Raw genomic sequence first — 16,911 nt, 5'->3', positions numbered from 1 at the left:
GTCTCTTGATCTTGCTCTTGAACATGAATTAAGTGCAGCAGTTGATTTCCAATAGCTGAATGCGTCACAGAATTCACACTCCTCCTTATACAAAATTGTCAAATGCAGTGGGTGAAATTTAAGAACATAGATGTATATAATTTTTGATGAAATTCGGCACCTTTGTTGTGTCTAGCTGACATCATGTTGATTTGTTTTTGGATACACACAGCGCAGTCTACTTGTGGTTGTTATACTAAATTCAGTTTTCCGCAACATTCAAATATGCAGGGATGGTGTCACCATGTGACGACTGTAGTCTGTGCTGATTTATCTCAGTGCGACAGGAAGCGTCGCTCTCCGTGGTGCTGAAAGTTGTTCCATTAAACGCAACCATTTCCCCAAATGTCACAGGAATAAGTACTTCGTAGGAGTATAGATTATTCCAAATAATAGCTTTTGAAGTGGGAACTGACTGTCATTCCAGCCCAGTGCTTCAGACAAAATGGCTTCATTAATTTTTTTCTCATTACATTAAACGGACTGCTTGTCTCCTTTCCTCGTGTTTTCGTTGTATGAACTTTTGATTTTACAGTTTTAAATAAACAGCGCTGCAATAATGTTGTGGATCGCATGGTGTCGGTATAAAGGCAGACAGGGTCTTTTGATCTTTTCGTCATCACCATAAGGTCCAACCTTTTCGGCATTGAGTGAAAAGGGGTTGAACATGAAACTAGCTCTGTGTGATTCCCAGTGCTGAATTGACGATGGAGCACAATTTGCAAAGGAATAAGGTTGTTCATTATTTCTTGACCAAACTATTATAGATTCGGATTTTTTTCTGTACATAATGGAACATAGAGGACGCCAGGCGCGGACTGAGCGATGGGGATGCGTCGCTTACATGGTGGTTTTGGTAACGCTTTGGAGCGAAGCCTCAGCTCAGATTAGATATTCCATCTCCGAAGAGGTGAAAGAAGGAAGTGTTGTTGGAAACATAGCGAAAGACCTGGGAATTGATAAGGCTACACTGAAAGACAGAGAGTATCGTATTGTTGGCAGTTCAACGGAACCCCTTTTTCATTTGAATAAAGACGACGGTATCCTGTATGTCAGTAGGAATGTGGACAGGGAAGAGATCTGTGAACGAAGCAATGAGTGTGTAATTAACCTTAAAACAGTGCTGGAAAACCCTCTGGAAATCCATTATGTGGCCATAGAGGTGCTGGACGTAAACGACCATTCCCCCGTCTTTCCAGAGAAAGAGAAGCGGCTGGAGATCTTTGAATCGACATTACCGGGAGCAAGGTTCCAGCTCCAGCCTGCCCGCGACCCAGATGGTGGTCAGTTTTCTGTTCAACGGTATAAACTGAGTCACAACGACCACTTTCGTTTGGAAGTTAAGGAGAGAGGCGAAGACCGTAAGATGCCCTTTCTGATTTTGCAGAAGCAGTTAGACAGAGAGTCTATGAGAGATCACAAGCTTCTGCTCTCAGCTATTGATGGTGGAAGGCCGGCGAGGTCAGGAACAATAGAGATACTGATTGAGGTACTTGACGTTAATGACAATTCACCAGTTTTTACACAAGATGTATATTCTGCTATTCTAAATGAAAACGCGGCCCCTGGCACCTTAATTATCCAGGTTAATGCGACAGATTTGGATGAGAGCACAAACAGCGAAATTGTTTACTCATTTGGTAAAGAAGTGGATGTAAATGTACAAAAACTATTTAACATAGACTCAGAGACTGGAGAAATTAAAGTGATAGGCGTAATTGATTTTGAAGAGAAGAAAAGCTATGAAATTGATATACAAGCTTCAGATAAGGGCTCTGTACCTTTGTCTACAGACAAAACCGTGATAATAAAGATAATTGATCTTAATGATAATACTCCAGAGATTGAAGTTACATCATTTTCGAAATCTGTTCCCGAGGATTCTAGAACTGGAACAACAGTAGCTTTGATCAGCGTCAATGATTTGGACTCAGGCCTCAATGGAAAAGTTTCTTGCTTTATACGTGAGGACGTTCCTTTCGCTATTTCTCCATCCTTGCAGGATAATATGTACGCCATAGTAACCAAGTCTCCCCTGGAAAGAGAAGAAAAGTCTTTTTATGAACTTTCAATTGTTGCAAAGGACACTGGTGAGCCACCACTCTCATCTGAAAAGACAATAACTGTGGTTGTATCAGATGTGAACGATAACAGACCACAGTTTTCATTGAGTCCATACACTTTTTACATAACTGAAAATAATGACCTAGCAGCACCGGCATTTTCCGTCAGGGCATCTGATCTTGATGATGGTGATAATGCACATATTTCATATCACATTCCGAGGGACAGCAGTGTAGATAGTATTAGTCGGTTTTTAAATGTTAACTCTGAAAATGGGGATATTATGATGCTGAAAAGTTTTGACTTTGAGACACTGAAAACTTTCCAGTTCCACGTTGTTGCGTCAGATTCTGGAACTCCGTCACTAAGCAGCAACGTCACAGTGAACGTCTTCATTCTGGATCAGAACGACAACGCTCCAGTCATCCTGTATCCAGTCAGCTCCAACGGTTCTGCTGAAGGTGTGGAGGAGATTCCCCGCAATGTGAACGCAGGACACTTGGTGACTAAAGTCAGAGCCTATGACGCTGATATAGGATATAACGGCTGGTTACTGTTTTCACTGCAGGAAGTTACTGACCACAGTCTCTTTGGTTTGGACCGCTATACAGGACAGATCAGAACACTTCGCTCATTCACAGAGACAGACGACGCCCAGCATAAACTGCTCATACTGGTCAAAGATAATGGGAACGTTTCCCTCTCAGCAACAGCTACTGTGATTGTCAAACTTGTGGAGCCCAAAGAAGCTTTTGCAGCATCGGATGTTAAAAGTTCATCAAAAGCAGATGAGGATAATAATGTGACTTTTTATCTGATGATAACTTTGGCCTCAGTTTCAGCACTTTTTCTCATCAGTATCATTGTGCTGATTGCAATGCAGTGCTCAAAATCCACTGACTACACTTCTAAATATCTGCAAGAGACCAATTATGATGGGACACTGTGTCACAGCATCCAGTACAGATCTGGAGACAAACGGTACATGTTAGTTGGACCCAGAATGAGTATAGGATCAACTATAGTCCCTGGCAGCCATGCGAATACACTCGTGCTTCCTGACAGGAGGAGAACATCTGAGGAGGTAGGGAGATCGTCCACCCATACACGTGATGTACCGGCCTGTCTGTTTCCCTGTTTTTGAGTCACAGCCTCCTTAGTTCAAGTACTCTTACATGAACTAATGAGTAGCATACGTTTATTTCTGAATGTTGCATTTGTTTGACTTTGTACATCTCATCCCACAAAACCTACTTACCTTGTAATAATAATCATGATAATAATAATAATTCAGTTGAAATGGATCTTAACAGTTTTGCAATGCCCCCCCCCCCCCTTCCCTACACGTTTTAAAGATAGACAGACAGAAAGAAAGAAAGAAACACAGAAAAAGAAAGTTGTGGCTGTACAGACAATGTTGGATTGCTCTTGTGCTTAATGTGGATTCTTGGCAAATGTGTCAAATTAAGTCTGACATATTTTTTTTATTTTAGAGAAGCAATTTGTATTTCCTGCTAGGCAGCATCTGATCGCATGATGTCACTGCGCAGGCAGGGCTTCCTTTCTATATAGCATACCCTGATAAAGAAGCCCTGCCCTTCATGTAGGTAGTTTGGCAATTATTCGGTAAGGGCAGCGTTTTACGGTCTCAGTGGATGCCAGATCTAGATCTGTAAATTCCACAGCATTTTTTTTTTCTGACATTTTTTGTATGGGCGTTCTGACGGCTGACCTCTCTTTTTCAGTTTAGTTCTTTTCAGATTTTTGTGGATTTATATCCATTTTGCCCTTCAAATATGGCAGAACGAGGAGGATGGCGGACGGGACTGGTCGCTGTGGTGGCAGCAACGTTTATGTTGTGGGACTTTAGCACTGCACTGACAAGATACTCCGTTTCTGAAGAGCTGAAAGAAGGCACTCCCGTTGGAAATATAGCTAAAGACCTAGGCATGGATCTCAGAACTTTAAAGATTAGGGGGTTCCGGGTTGTATCTGGGTCGAGCGAGCCCATGTTCCAGGTGAATCAAAATGATGGCATTATGTACGTAAATAAGAAAATAGACAGGGAGGAGGTGTGTGAGCGCAGTAGTACGTGTTTGATGAATTTGAAAGCTGTGCTAGAAAACCCATTAGAAATCCATTATGTCTCGGTGGAGATTCAAGATATAAATGACCACAGTCCCACCTTTCCTGAAAATGAGGCTCGTCTTGAGATATTTGAGTCAGCGCTGCCCGGTGAACGCTTCCAGCTCCAAGCTGCGAGCGATCCAGACAGCGGGATGTATTCTGTTCAACAGTACAAACTAAGTCAGAATGATCATTTTCGTTTGGAGGTAAAAGACAGAGGAAACGATGGTAAAATTCCTATTTTGTACCTACAAAAATCACTAGACAAAGAAACTGAAAGACATCACAGGCTTTTGCTCTCTGCCATTGACGGAGGAAAACCTCCTCTGACAGGAACTACAGAGCTGTTAGTTGAGGTTTTGGATGTTAACGACAATCTACCCATATTCACGAAGGATTCATATTCTGTCCTGTTACCCGAAAATTCGCCAGTTGGCACAACTGTCATTCAAGTGAACGCCACTGATTTAGACGACGGTTTGAATGGTGAAGTCTTTTACTCATTTGGAAGTAATGTTCATGGTAAATTGCGTACACTTTTTGATATAGACGGAACAACAGGTGCAGTAACTGTTAAAGGATTAATAGACTTTGAAGAGAAGGACCGATATGAAATCGACATAAAAGCATCTGATAAGGGCACTGTTCCTTTAAAAACGGACAAAAGCGTAATTATAAATATAGTGGACCTAAACGACAACATTCCCGAGATCGAGGTAACATCCTTTTCTAGCGCTATCCCAGAGGACTCTAAACCTGGAACCACAGTCGCACTGATTAGTGTTAGTGACATGGATTCTGGATTGAATGGGAAAGTTATTTGTTTTATTCGTGAGAATGTCCCTTTTACCTTAAGTCCGTCCCTACAAGACAATATGTATTCTGTTGTCACTAAATCGTCTCTGGACAGAGAACAACAGTCTCATTATGATATCACAGTAGTTGCAAAGGATGGAGGTGATTCAGCTTTATCATCTGAAAACACAATAAGTGTTGATGTTTCTGATGTAAATGACAACAGTCCAGAGTTTTCACTGAGCCCCTACACTTTCTATGTCACTGAGAATAACACCCCAGGAGCATCATTATTTTCTATAAGGGCCTCTGATTGTGATGAAAATGAGAATGCCCTTATTTCTTATCACATTATCAGAGGTGGAATTGAAGATAGAAAACTGATTTCATTTCTAAGCATTAACTCTGAAAATGGAGATATTCTGGCACTAAAAAGTTTTGACTTTGAAACACTGAAAACTTTCCAGTTCCACGTTGTTGCGTCAGATTCTGGAACTCCGCCACTAAGCAGCAACGTCACAGTGAACGTCTTCATTCTGGATCAGAACGACAACGCTCCAGTCATCCTGTATCCAGTCAGCTCCAACGGTTCTGCTGAAGGTGTGGAGGAGATTCCCCGCAATGTGAACGCAGGACACTTGGTGACTAAAGTCAGAGCCTATGACGCTGATATAGGATATAACGGCTGGTTACTGTTTTCACTGCAGGAAGTTACTGACCACAGTCTCTTTGGTTTGGACCGCTATACAGGACAGATCAGAACACTTCGCTCATTCACAGAGACAGACGAGGCCCAGCATAAACTGCTCATACTGGTCAAAGACAATGGGAACGTTTCCCTCTCAGCAACAGCTACTGTGATTGTCAAACTTGTGGAGCCCAAAGAAGCTTTTGCAGCTTCTGATGTTAAAAGTTCATCAAAAGCAGATGAGGATAATAATGTGACTTTTTATCTGATGATAACTTTGGGCTCAGTTTCAGCACTTTTTCTCATCAGTATCATTGTGCTGATTGCAATGCAGTGCTCAAAATCCACTGACTATACTTCTAAATATCTGCAAGAGACTAATTATGATGGGACACTGTGTCACAGCATCCAGTACAGATCTGGAGACAAACGGTACATGTTAGTTGGACCCAGAATGAGTATAGGATCTACAATAGTCCCGGGCAGCCATGCAAATACACTAGTGCTCCCTGACAGGAGGAGAACATCTGAAGAGGTAAGAAAGATTGTTTTATATCAGGGCATTTGTGGAATGAATGCTAGTGATAGATGAGATACAGATCCTAATGTTTTAAGTGCCAAAAAATACTAAATCTCACCACTTATTCAGAATAGCTCGATAGAAATGGACTATAAAATTCATCACCGAGTTAGTGTGCTGCATTGGTACCTAAATCTGTGCTTCAATTATGGCAGTGTTCGAGGAATTAATTGTTTAATTTTTATTTATTTTTGTTGTGAAATACTGGATAAATTAATTTCAAAGTTTAGGGAGATGCTGCTGTGAGTAGTGCTTTCCATTACAAATGAACACATCCAAACTAAACTTTTTTTTCCTAAACAAAATGAATGCTTCCGTCCCTTGCGTCTCTCTCTGCTTTGTATTTTATGACATTCTGTATTTCGCGTACTGACCCGTTTGACTATTAATAATTTAAAATGGTATGTGCCTACTAAAGACCATGTGAGGTTGTGTCATAGTAGGCCAGAAACCTACTATGAAACATAACAAACGCCTCATTTTTTGCAGATCTGTGGAGTAAGGACAGGTTTATGTTCAGTTTTAATAAAATGAAGATTAGTTAATTCCAGTAGCCACTGGCCATTTGTTTTAGCTCATCTGAAGGAAAAGTTTGTTCCCACAATAACTGTTGCAGCTTTTCCTACCACCTGCATCATTTCAGCAACTGCATCTGGTCGTTCTCATAGAAAATATGTTCTTTCACAAACCTAAATATCCAGATCATCATTTGTAAGACATCACTATTATGTATCTTTTCTTTTTAACACAGGGTACAGAAATTGTGGTCTGTGTATTTTACACATGTACATACAACACATGTTTTCCTGCTCTACGTGCCTGTCTGTTAGAGTTGTCAAATGTGTGTGAAGGGAGTGACTGACCAGCTTACAGAGTGAATGGCTGGAGCTACGACAGAGAGAGGAGGGGAGAGAGCCTGCAGCTGATGTGCAGTGAATCACAATGTACAACCAGTGAGGTGGGGTTGGGACACTTTGCTTCAGCAGGGATCTTCATTCATTATGGAACTGCAAGCAATATATTTTTACCATTTTTCATTTGATTGTGCTTTGGACTAGACAATGATGTAACAGTGTATACAGTTCATGTACAGACACACTAGCTTCTGAGCAGTTGATCCCTTTTGACTGACTGAAAAATAGGTCATATTTTATCACATGTGTGAAGCTCTGATTCTCTGTCGAACACTGTGCGTTGCCCATAGCAACACACTGAGAGATCCACCTCTCCGATTCTACTGGTTTCCACAGACTAGCATGCACTCATTGGTCTTAGCAACAGCAGCAGAAGAGGATGCAGGAGAGAGGGAGGGATAGAGAGAGCAGTAGAAGAGGGGGAGGGGAAGTAGCTTTTGTATGGCTCATCTATAGACATCTCACAACATTTAATGAAAATAGGTTTATTTAGATAGAAAACACATAGATTATATGAACAAAATCTCCATTGTAAATCAGGCAGCAGATGGTGCAGATATAGAAGCAATTGTGAAGGCAGTTGAGCTTTTAATTAGATATTTTATAGTATGGAGATAATCTTTTCTCTCAAACAACTGGGTCAGCCTTGGATATCCCAGCTTGAGAATGACAAAAAAAAGAGATATATTTTAAACTGTCATTAATTTTGTCTTCGTTGAAAGCTGAGGGTGTATTTTGACCTACTGAGTAGCATGTGGAATAAAGCAGTATGCCAGAGTCGAGTCTGAAGGTAATGGATTGGTTCAGACTCAGAGTATGGCAGCATCTGGGCTTCATGGAGTGCAGGCTGAACACACTTTCTCTGCAGTTCCAGTCCAGTTCTATTCAGTGCTCTACTAGCAATAACTCCATCTTTGTGTGTATGTGTGCATGTATGCATATTTTATGTGTACATGTTTGTGTGGGGAATCGTGTGTTTTTGCATTACAGCGGCAGTGCTAAGCTGTGCCTGGACAGCAGATGCCCAGAAAAAGATTTATTTATGTGATTAAAAATGAGTGCATTTCATTAAAAGTGCAGGCTGATGTCAGTGGATCACATTAGTTCTCTCTGCTCACACTGATCCGGTTGAACATCTCTTACTGAACTGTGAGGCACTTTACTTTGCCATGGTATTTTTGCTTGCATAATTAGGACAGAAAAAATGGATGAGAAGATGAGTGGATGAATTCCAACTAGTGTTATTCAGAATGAAAAGCACACAGGAATTAAGAAACATATTGTGTTTGTATTATTAATGCGACAAAATTTTAAATGTGCTTCTTACTATTTGTAATTACACAATTTTGATTTTGATAAATGAAAAACAAGAGACTGTAAACTGAATACAGCATGTCTATCATTGTATATTCTTAGTATACTTTCCTTCTGGATGCTCTTCTTGGCGGGGGTGTGGCTGCTTGCTCCAGTGGCTTTGTCTGTCTGCTTGGCTGGCTCAGCAGATCTGTGCAATTGCGTTTCCATGTTGAGTGTCTGCACTGAAAATCATTCACAGTGCAATGAACCTTGTGTTTTGTGTGTTTGTGTATGTTGTCTTTGTTAAATGGGTGAGAGCAGTTTCCTTATTAAACTGTATTCAGTGTCACTGGGGAGTGAGGGTGAGAGCACAAGCAAAATGTCAGGGGGAGAGGAGACACAGCTGTTACAGCAGAAGTGGACTGAAGTGTAATATCAGCAGCTTGAAAGAATTAGCCTTATTTCATCTGGTTCTTCTAAATGCTGACAACTTTCTCTGAAGCAAACTCTTCTGCCTGTGTTTTACCTTTGTATTTCCTTTTCTGCATCCACCTTCCTGACCCATTCACCCACATTTCATATAAACCTTTCAAAACCTATGTTGTATCATGTCCTTTTTCTTTCACTGTTCATTTTCAACTCCACCAACAAACTGTTTTCCCCATCTTCTTTCTTTTTTGTTATATACTATAGTATGAATGTTATGCAATAACATACCATTCCTTGCTGTACTCCCTGTTCAGTTCTGCCTCTGCTCTTTTCTCTTTCATACACTGGCCTGCATTTCCTTCCTGCAGTTCCTCTTTGCATCTCCCCTCACTGTGTCCTCACTATTCCTCTCCTCATTCCTCACCCTCCATATTGTTATCACTCTCAGTTTTCCCCCTCCCCCATCCCACTCTTGGCCTCCTTTCCCCCTTTTATGTGTCTGTCCTTCGTTTCCTCTTTCATATGCCACACTTTTCTGTCTCCCTATCGTTTTCTGTCTTTTTTTCTGTGGTATGTCTCCTCTCTCGTTCTGCCACATGCTCTTTAGCTCTGTGTTGCTCTGCCTCATGCCTGTAGGGTTGTGGCTGCAGATGCTGCATGTGCTGTTGTGTGTCACTAGGGCACACTCTCTCTTATTGCTCAAGCTTTGTTGGAAGATGGCGCCACTCACATTGAGGTCAGCAACAGTGATGATAATTTTATTTACACACAAAGCAGAGTACAGTGAAAAGAGCTACTATCTTTATGTTCACACTTTATACATGCACACTTGCTCTCATATACACACGCTATAACACATCAGACATACTCACCTACATCTAATCCACCATACAGAAAGGCACAAAATGTCACTAAGGAAGGGGGTTAGATGGATGGAGGAAGAGGCATGCAGAGAATAAGAAAGCAGAGCCTAAGTAGAGAGTGCTCCCTTAGTGAACTAGTGACTCCCAGACAGAAACAAGGCACGCCCACTAAAGACAAATATATTATAATTAAATCCATAACATGAAAAATCAGATGTCCTGCATTGACTGAAAATATGTCTTACAATATCATAAGGACATGGCTTTTTGCCATGATTTCAGAGTTAAATCTTCTATCTCAGACCAAACATTCACCACTGAGATGATCCTGATACAGACAACAGCTTCCAAATGTGCAAAACTGAATAAAACAATAACACTGGCTGAACCATGTCACTAAGTATACTCAATAGGTGTGTAACTACACAGGTAATATAGCTATTTAATAGTGTTTAATAATGGGACTAACTGTAGCTACTGTGTCTCATTCTTTCTTACTCAATATACTGTATACTTCATTAAATGAATCTATTTCATTCTATCATTCCCCTTCTCTCTACTGTTGTGCTTTCCAAACTTTAAGTCTGTATGTTCTCTGTTCACCTGTTTGCTTTCTGTGTGAAACATCTCCTTTAAGCCTTGTTCACCTTTGATCAATCAATGAGACTCAATGATCAGGGATAAGCCCTCCCCCCATTCATTTTTGTTTCAATCTGGGAATCAAGCACTATACATGATTTAAAACTTTCATAAAAGCTTGTGGAGGCAGGTAATTAGCTGTGAACATAATGTTCATCAGTAACATTTAACCCCCTCACCTCTATATATGTAAGGAGGAAAGGTGAACGTAGACCAACTTAGGCCTGCCACTGATGATTCTGTTTTAGATACAGTAACAGTTTTGTTTAGCTAGACCTGCGCTGGCACAGCACACAAGTAGCACTGAGTTAGGTCTGGCAGTACAGCAACACTCACAGTACAGTACTTGAACAATGATGACCAGATCTGTCTTTCTACAGCAATGTAATTGCTGTCCTTTGCTTGTTTTTGTCATCTAATAATTCCTTTTTCTGTGTCATGGGGTATTGTCTTTTTTAATCAAAAATCACTAACACTTGACGAGGTTGAGTGGAGAGTTATTTTTCACTAATTAAGTTGATGTGAGTCTTTGACTAAATGGAGGAAATACTATATTAATTTTGGTTGGTGACCATTACATTGTAATTGTGTTGATTAGTAGTTAAATAAATATTTGCTGCTCTATTGTATAGAGCCACATAAACTCCGTCTGTTGCCTGGGTTGTTGACACTATACATACTCTCCCTGTGTGTGTGTGTATCAGCAGTTCCTGTGGACTATCCAGGTGACTTGTGGTTGGTGAATCTGCAGGGTGTTATTGTGAATGTCAGCAAGCACAGCCACTGCTGCAGTGCAGCTAATACATTATTTTGTCAATAAAGTGTTTGTTCATCTACGTGTATTGCTGTACTTTGACTGTGGAGTGGCAGAGAAGTAATGGACAAAAAAGTGAAATGTCTCTTCTCTGGAGTAACTGTAAATTAAGTTTTGTGACTTAAACCTTTGAGTCTTGTATATCTAGTTTAAATTCTGCTGTTTAGTGTGAATTGATCCCAGTTTTTTTTCTATTATGTGTAACACTGACAGCAATTTCAGCCAAATGTCTTCAGTATCATTATGGTCATACAGTACAGAAAACAGCCTTTTTTCCTAATGTTTCTAATTTGACAATTGTTAAATTATCTAGTAATAGTGTGGCATGCAGATGTACTAGATTTTTTTTACTGTGGTCAAAGTCAGTGGGCAAAAATATTCATGGCAGGCTTCATTCACAGCTGTAGGCTAAGACTCCCTGGCACTGCTCCTTTCACTCGTTGTTTGTCCTAGAACATGACGAGACTGGTTCAGAGCCATGTGTGGCTTTGATGTGAAAAGGTCTGGGCTAGTCACTACTCTTTAGTATATGGGTCAAACCTGGGTCTTTTATGGTAATAAAGAGATATGCCAGTTTTATTTGTGATTTTTCTAGCACATGTGACAGTTGTATCATTGCTGCAAAAATATTTTTCTTTTTTCATGACTGGTATTGTTTGAGCTGGTCTGACCCATTCCCCTCTCCTCTCCCAGTTATATAAGCCCTCAGTTTCATTATGTCTCAGTTCATTGACTCAGGGCTGTGTGGATGAGTCCTATAGCTTGGACCTTTCCACTTTCATTGTAGAATCACTCCATTGCAGCTGATACAATCAGGGCACTGAGGCTTTTCTCCAGGGTTTAGCCTAGTCAACTTCTATGATCACTAGCAACATCACACTAATGAAAATTATTTGTTTACACAATCTTCATGTGTCATTTTCAATCCTTGCTGGATGATATGAGCTTTGCTCAGGGTGCTGCATTATGCCAGTATGTTCTTTTGCTTTATTTGTGAATGAACTGATATGTTAACAGTCCAGTAATTTACCTGCAATAGCAATATTAATACAATGTTTAACAACACACAGGCCAAAATAAATGTTTATCTCTCTGATGTAATAAGCAGTCCTCAATAGCTGTGTTAAGTACAGTTAGCTCTGTGCTATGTTTAAATAGTTTTTCTTTTTTTTTCTGAATCAACAGAGATCAGAACAGATGTAGGTCTACGCTGTTGTTTGGCATCAGTGCTCATGCAGCCACAACATCTGCTGCTATGCTTAGGTCATCACTGCATGCCTGGAGGATTGAACTCACTGAGGGGTCAACACAAGGCAGCATGCAAGACAGCCGGCCATCAAGTGGAAAATGAGTGAAGACACAGTTGGTTGAAAATCCACTCTAAGTTCACTTTGGTGTGCCCAGTGAAGTATCCTGAGATCTAGATTTTGGGGATGGGGTTGCGATCTCTGCTTGAAACAATGTATGAATGGATGAGGGGAAATCCAGAGTCAGCTGCTTAAACACTGGATGCAGCCTTGGTAAGAGGATTGCCTTCTTACAGCAGTATCCTTGAACTGCTCACTGTGGTGTAGATGGGGTATACAGCCACACACTTAGTGCCATACACTTGTCTGATTAATACCGTATGTTGTATTTATTTCTGGCCATGCATAGATGGGATCAGATGTTAGCTGTGAGGGATCCAGTCTCTCACTGCAGGGATCCTTGTCCCCCTGTGGCTATTTGCCCCTGCCCCACTAATCATCATGGGTAATTTCTCAGCCTTGTTTATCGCATTACAAGTGTATTCTTGTTACTCTGAATGTTCCCTGTTTGGGTATTCTCAAAAATGCAGCTTTATAGTCAAACTTTTTGTATATTACTTGCTTATTTAATGTAGCAACAACACAACATTGTTGACTCTTACTAGTTACAGGTTATTCATTATGATTTGTGCATAGATTTGAGACAGGCTAGATTAACAGTCATGTGCTCCATCTGTTTGGTTGTAAAGCTTTAACTACAACTAAACAAATAAAGAAACCGCTTTTCATATCTTGTTTAGCATATTTTATTAATTAAAGGTTGAGTGCACTGAGTGGTCAGATCAAACTGGGGAGAACCTGCCTGTCTGTGAGCTAATGGTGATATGTGTGTCAGGCAAAGTGTATACTGTTAAGGTAAAATTCATGACTCCAAATGTAGTGGTTTTGCTTGTTATAACTTAAGGTCAAGAATCACATGACCCTCTGACAAGACCCTGCATCTCTTGAACTGTCAGGCGCAAAAGCAATAGATCAACTCAAACAAGCCTGACTATTATGCTGTAAATGAATTTTTGTTTTTCCTAAAATTTTAAAAGGTTTAGGTTTTCACCTGACATCAGTGATAAATAATTTTACCACAAAACAGCATTTTCTCCTGAAAAATGTGGTCACTATGCACTCAGCTATATATTTATAGAAATAATAATAATTCATTGATCTATGGTGTCTCAGGACTGCACACAGAGTCACTATGCTGTGATATCAAGTGTGTGTCATTACATGACATTGATATAGTTATGCAGATACAGAGAGAAGGCTGTTTTTAACACTGATTAAAGCTATAGTGTTGTTTTCTTATTTTCAAAATGATCTTTTTTGGTCGTCTGGTCATCTCTTTGAGTGTGAACCAGTGAGCTGTTCTGTACAGTGGGTGAGTCATCTCATCCCACATGTAGCTTTTCATTTTGTGAAGTTGGTCTGCTGTGTTTATTTTTAGGTGAACCATCTGTCATAAAAAATGAAATCAGGAATATGGGCATTTAGGGTTCGTGCTAGTATTATTATATCATGATATTAGGGAGATTAGTTTATGTGATGCCCGGTAGCTACACACACTTGAGTTGTGTATGCGTGTGTTTATGTGTGTCGATGGCTAAATGTTCTTCCATGATTGCCAGCATCTTATCAAGTAGCTGCAGAGAATGAAAATAACAATGAGACTTGGGTGTGAAAGATGAGTGGTAATGCTGTAAGCCTGACTCATATCCCACACTCTCCTCCCACCGACCGGCTCGCTCTCTCTCTGCCTCTTCCTCTGCCTTTGTTGTCGTTATCACTACCCCACTTTCCTACAGCATCATGTGCTTTTCCTCTCATCTTCACCTTTTATAGGTTTCATTTCTTACGCTACATCGTTTCTCCAATTCTTATCATTGCTTCCATATCTCTTCATTCTCATCCTTACACAAAGAATCCCTTTCTCTGATTTTCTTCATCCTTCACCTCCTCCTCCCACGCATCCTGATTTCCTCTGACTGGTGCTCTCTTATGCCCCCTCCTGTTTGTACACGTAACTGCAAGCTGATAGAAAATGGCTGACACCTTTTGGAGGCTGGGTTACTCTCTCCCTTCTTCTCCTTCACCTCTTTTTTCTTTTGCCTCTGTTATTCTTAGTTTGTTGCTAATTGCTATTAGGATACATATTTTTTCCTTAAGTCTTTACTCCATCAGGCACCCTCCTTTCTCCTCACTCTTTCTGACCACAGACATAGCCTCTCCTCTGAACAGTACCTCCTCTTTCTCCACAAACTGAAGCTGTGAAGAGAGCCAAATATGTCAGAGCACCTTTCTGTCTCACAGCCTTATGACTGCGGCAGAAGTGGGGAGATGGAAGCACTACAAAACCTTAGTCCAGCTCTTCACAGCCTCAGGCATGGAGCCAAAAGCAAGAGACTCTGAACCTGTCCTCTTTTACTGTGTGCATGTGTGTGTCTTGTATATGAACCCACAGTGATTATTTCAGCTATGTGTGGTTCAAGTGATTTTGCTTCAGTAACTGTAATTGACTACTTCATATGCAGCATGAGAAAGAGACATGGTTTTAAATTAAATAATGTTCTCAAAATAGGCTTTCAAGTTGCTACACCCACGCCCCTCATTTCAACCAACACTTGCCTTACAAATGTGTTGCCATCTTTTCACACTTACATTTTACATACATTGAACATACAGTAGTTTTTTATGTGTCTGGGTTTGTGTCAGTGTGTGTGTGTGTGTGTGTGTGTGTGTGTGTGTGTGTGTGTTAGTGTGTGTGTGTATCCACAAGTACACTATGAAAAGTGACCTACTTTCTCTAGCATTACTTATCACTACTCAAATTACTCCTCAATTTTCTTAGGCTTCAGGGAAGGATAGTTATTTTGGTTAATGCTGGGTTAATGTTAGGATACATTTTGGCCACAGTGTTGTTTTATTTGTTATATAAAATACTACATGGTCCTGTTCTTTCCCATCAGATGAAAAATATTTATTTCAATACAAAGAAGGGAATTTTTATAAACTTTTAAAAACTGTTGAACAATTAGGAACAAGTTACACTTCATATACCATGTGATACATGTTGCTCTGATTTAAAGATGGAACTCTGTGGCTTCTGGAGTAGAGTCTTGGGCCTAATCCTAGTGCTTTAGGTTGTTCATGAGCGTGCCAGCAGAAGTAATGTAATCATGATTATTATTATTATTACTATTTTCAAGAAATAGTACAGCATTGTGCTGCATAAATATGGTTCCATTGATAATGAATTAGTATTTAATATTCATTTTAATATAACTTTAAAGCCACCTTTGCAACAAATATATCATTAAAATTCGGAATTATCAGATTTAAAGCAAAGGGGAATCCTTTCTAGAAGTTTAATAATCATTATCAGATGCAAAATTGTTTTTCTTGCTTTTTGTCATTTCCTTTGCCTGCTGCCATCACATTTTCCAAAGCTGATCTTTGTTAACTTTTTCTTAAAATTTTGGTCATGCAAGTACATGTTACACATTCAAGGACTCTGTCTCGACATATATCACCTCAACACTCAGTGCTTAATTCTAATGGTGACTTTCTTTGACTTATGTGGATCTTAATAACATTAACATGCTGTTGTGATGTAGTTTTAGTTGTAATTGTGTCCCTCTGTATTTGTGTCTGTCATCTCACATACAGCAGCATATGGCCTACAGCCCAGGCCTCAGTGCCGCTGTTACTGTGTCATATAATTTTTTGCTGTGTTTAGTCTGATGGTTTTGATATCAGCAGCAGATAACAAGATCAGTCATCATGTGATGACCTGAATTTTTTTTGAAACTATGTCTTTCATGCACACCAAAAATAATTCATCTACATTAGAAACTGGGCAAGATAAACTAAGCATCACATTACAGATAATGAAGCAAGAATCTGCTTAATGTGAGTAAGAGGAGCAAAACTGAGCAGAGACAACAAAGGCGTTAAAAACAAGATACCAAAATAACAAGGAGTTTGGTCTGCTTGTTTACTGAATATTGCAAATGGGGTCTTTGCGATAAGACTGAAGTATAATTGTTCCCTAAGCCCTTGTTTACTCCCAAATGTTCGTCTTAATCCTGACTCACTTTGCTTTGCCCTCTAACTGAGAAATTAAGTGCTAAGTTGTGCCGACATTGCTTCTTATGGAACAAAGATATATAATTATATTAAAATAAACATAGAATTATATATAATTAATGCAGTAAACATTACTTTTGTTAAACCAATATATAGATCTCCATGTAATTATAATGTAATTATTTGTTGCACCAAAACTCACAAAACATTATCCATGTTCCTTCAGGTGTTTTTGATGGGAAATTCCTCTCAAAGCATTGTCTCCATTGTGCCACTGCT

At 39.8% G+C, this 16,911-nt stretch overlaps 1 protein-coding gene across 6 annotated transcripts in view; it reads left to right on the top strand.

Annotated features, from left to right (window-relative positions):
* Nucleotides 1–16,911, top strand: part of LOC139605668 (protocadherin alpha-C2-like) — a 144,477-nt gene that overhangs the window by 21,644 nt on the left and 105,922 nt on the right. Inside the window, exon 1 of one of the 6 annotated variants that reach the window (XM_071457364.1) lies at nucleotides 698–3,187. The exons of 4 other annotated variants lie outside the window; for them this stretch is intronic. In XM_071457364.1, coding sequence (XP_071313465.1) covers nucleotides 830–3,187 — 2,358 coding nt within the window. In that variant the 5' untranslated portion in view covers nucleotides 698–829. One more of the 6 variants, XM_071457369.1, reaches the window with a different exon arrangement.

The sequence above is a fragment of the Trachinotus anak genome, unplaced genomic scaffold (genome assembly GCF_046630095.1).
Source record: "Trachinotus anak isolate AG129_WGS33_773 ecotype Australia unplaced genomic scaffold, CSIRO_AGI_Tana_v1 ptg000021l, whole genome shotgun sequence".
In the NCBI taxonomy this organism is placed as follows: domain Eukaryota; kingdom Metazoa; phylum Chordata; class Actinopteri; order Carangiformes; family Carangidae; genus Trachinotus; species Trachinotus anak.
The sequence above is the reverse complement of the archived record's forward strand: the minus strand, read 5'-3'. Positions and strand labels throughout refer to the sequence as shown.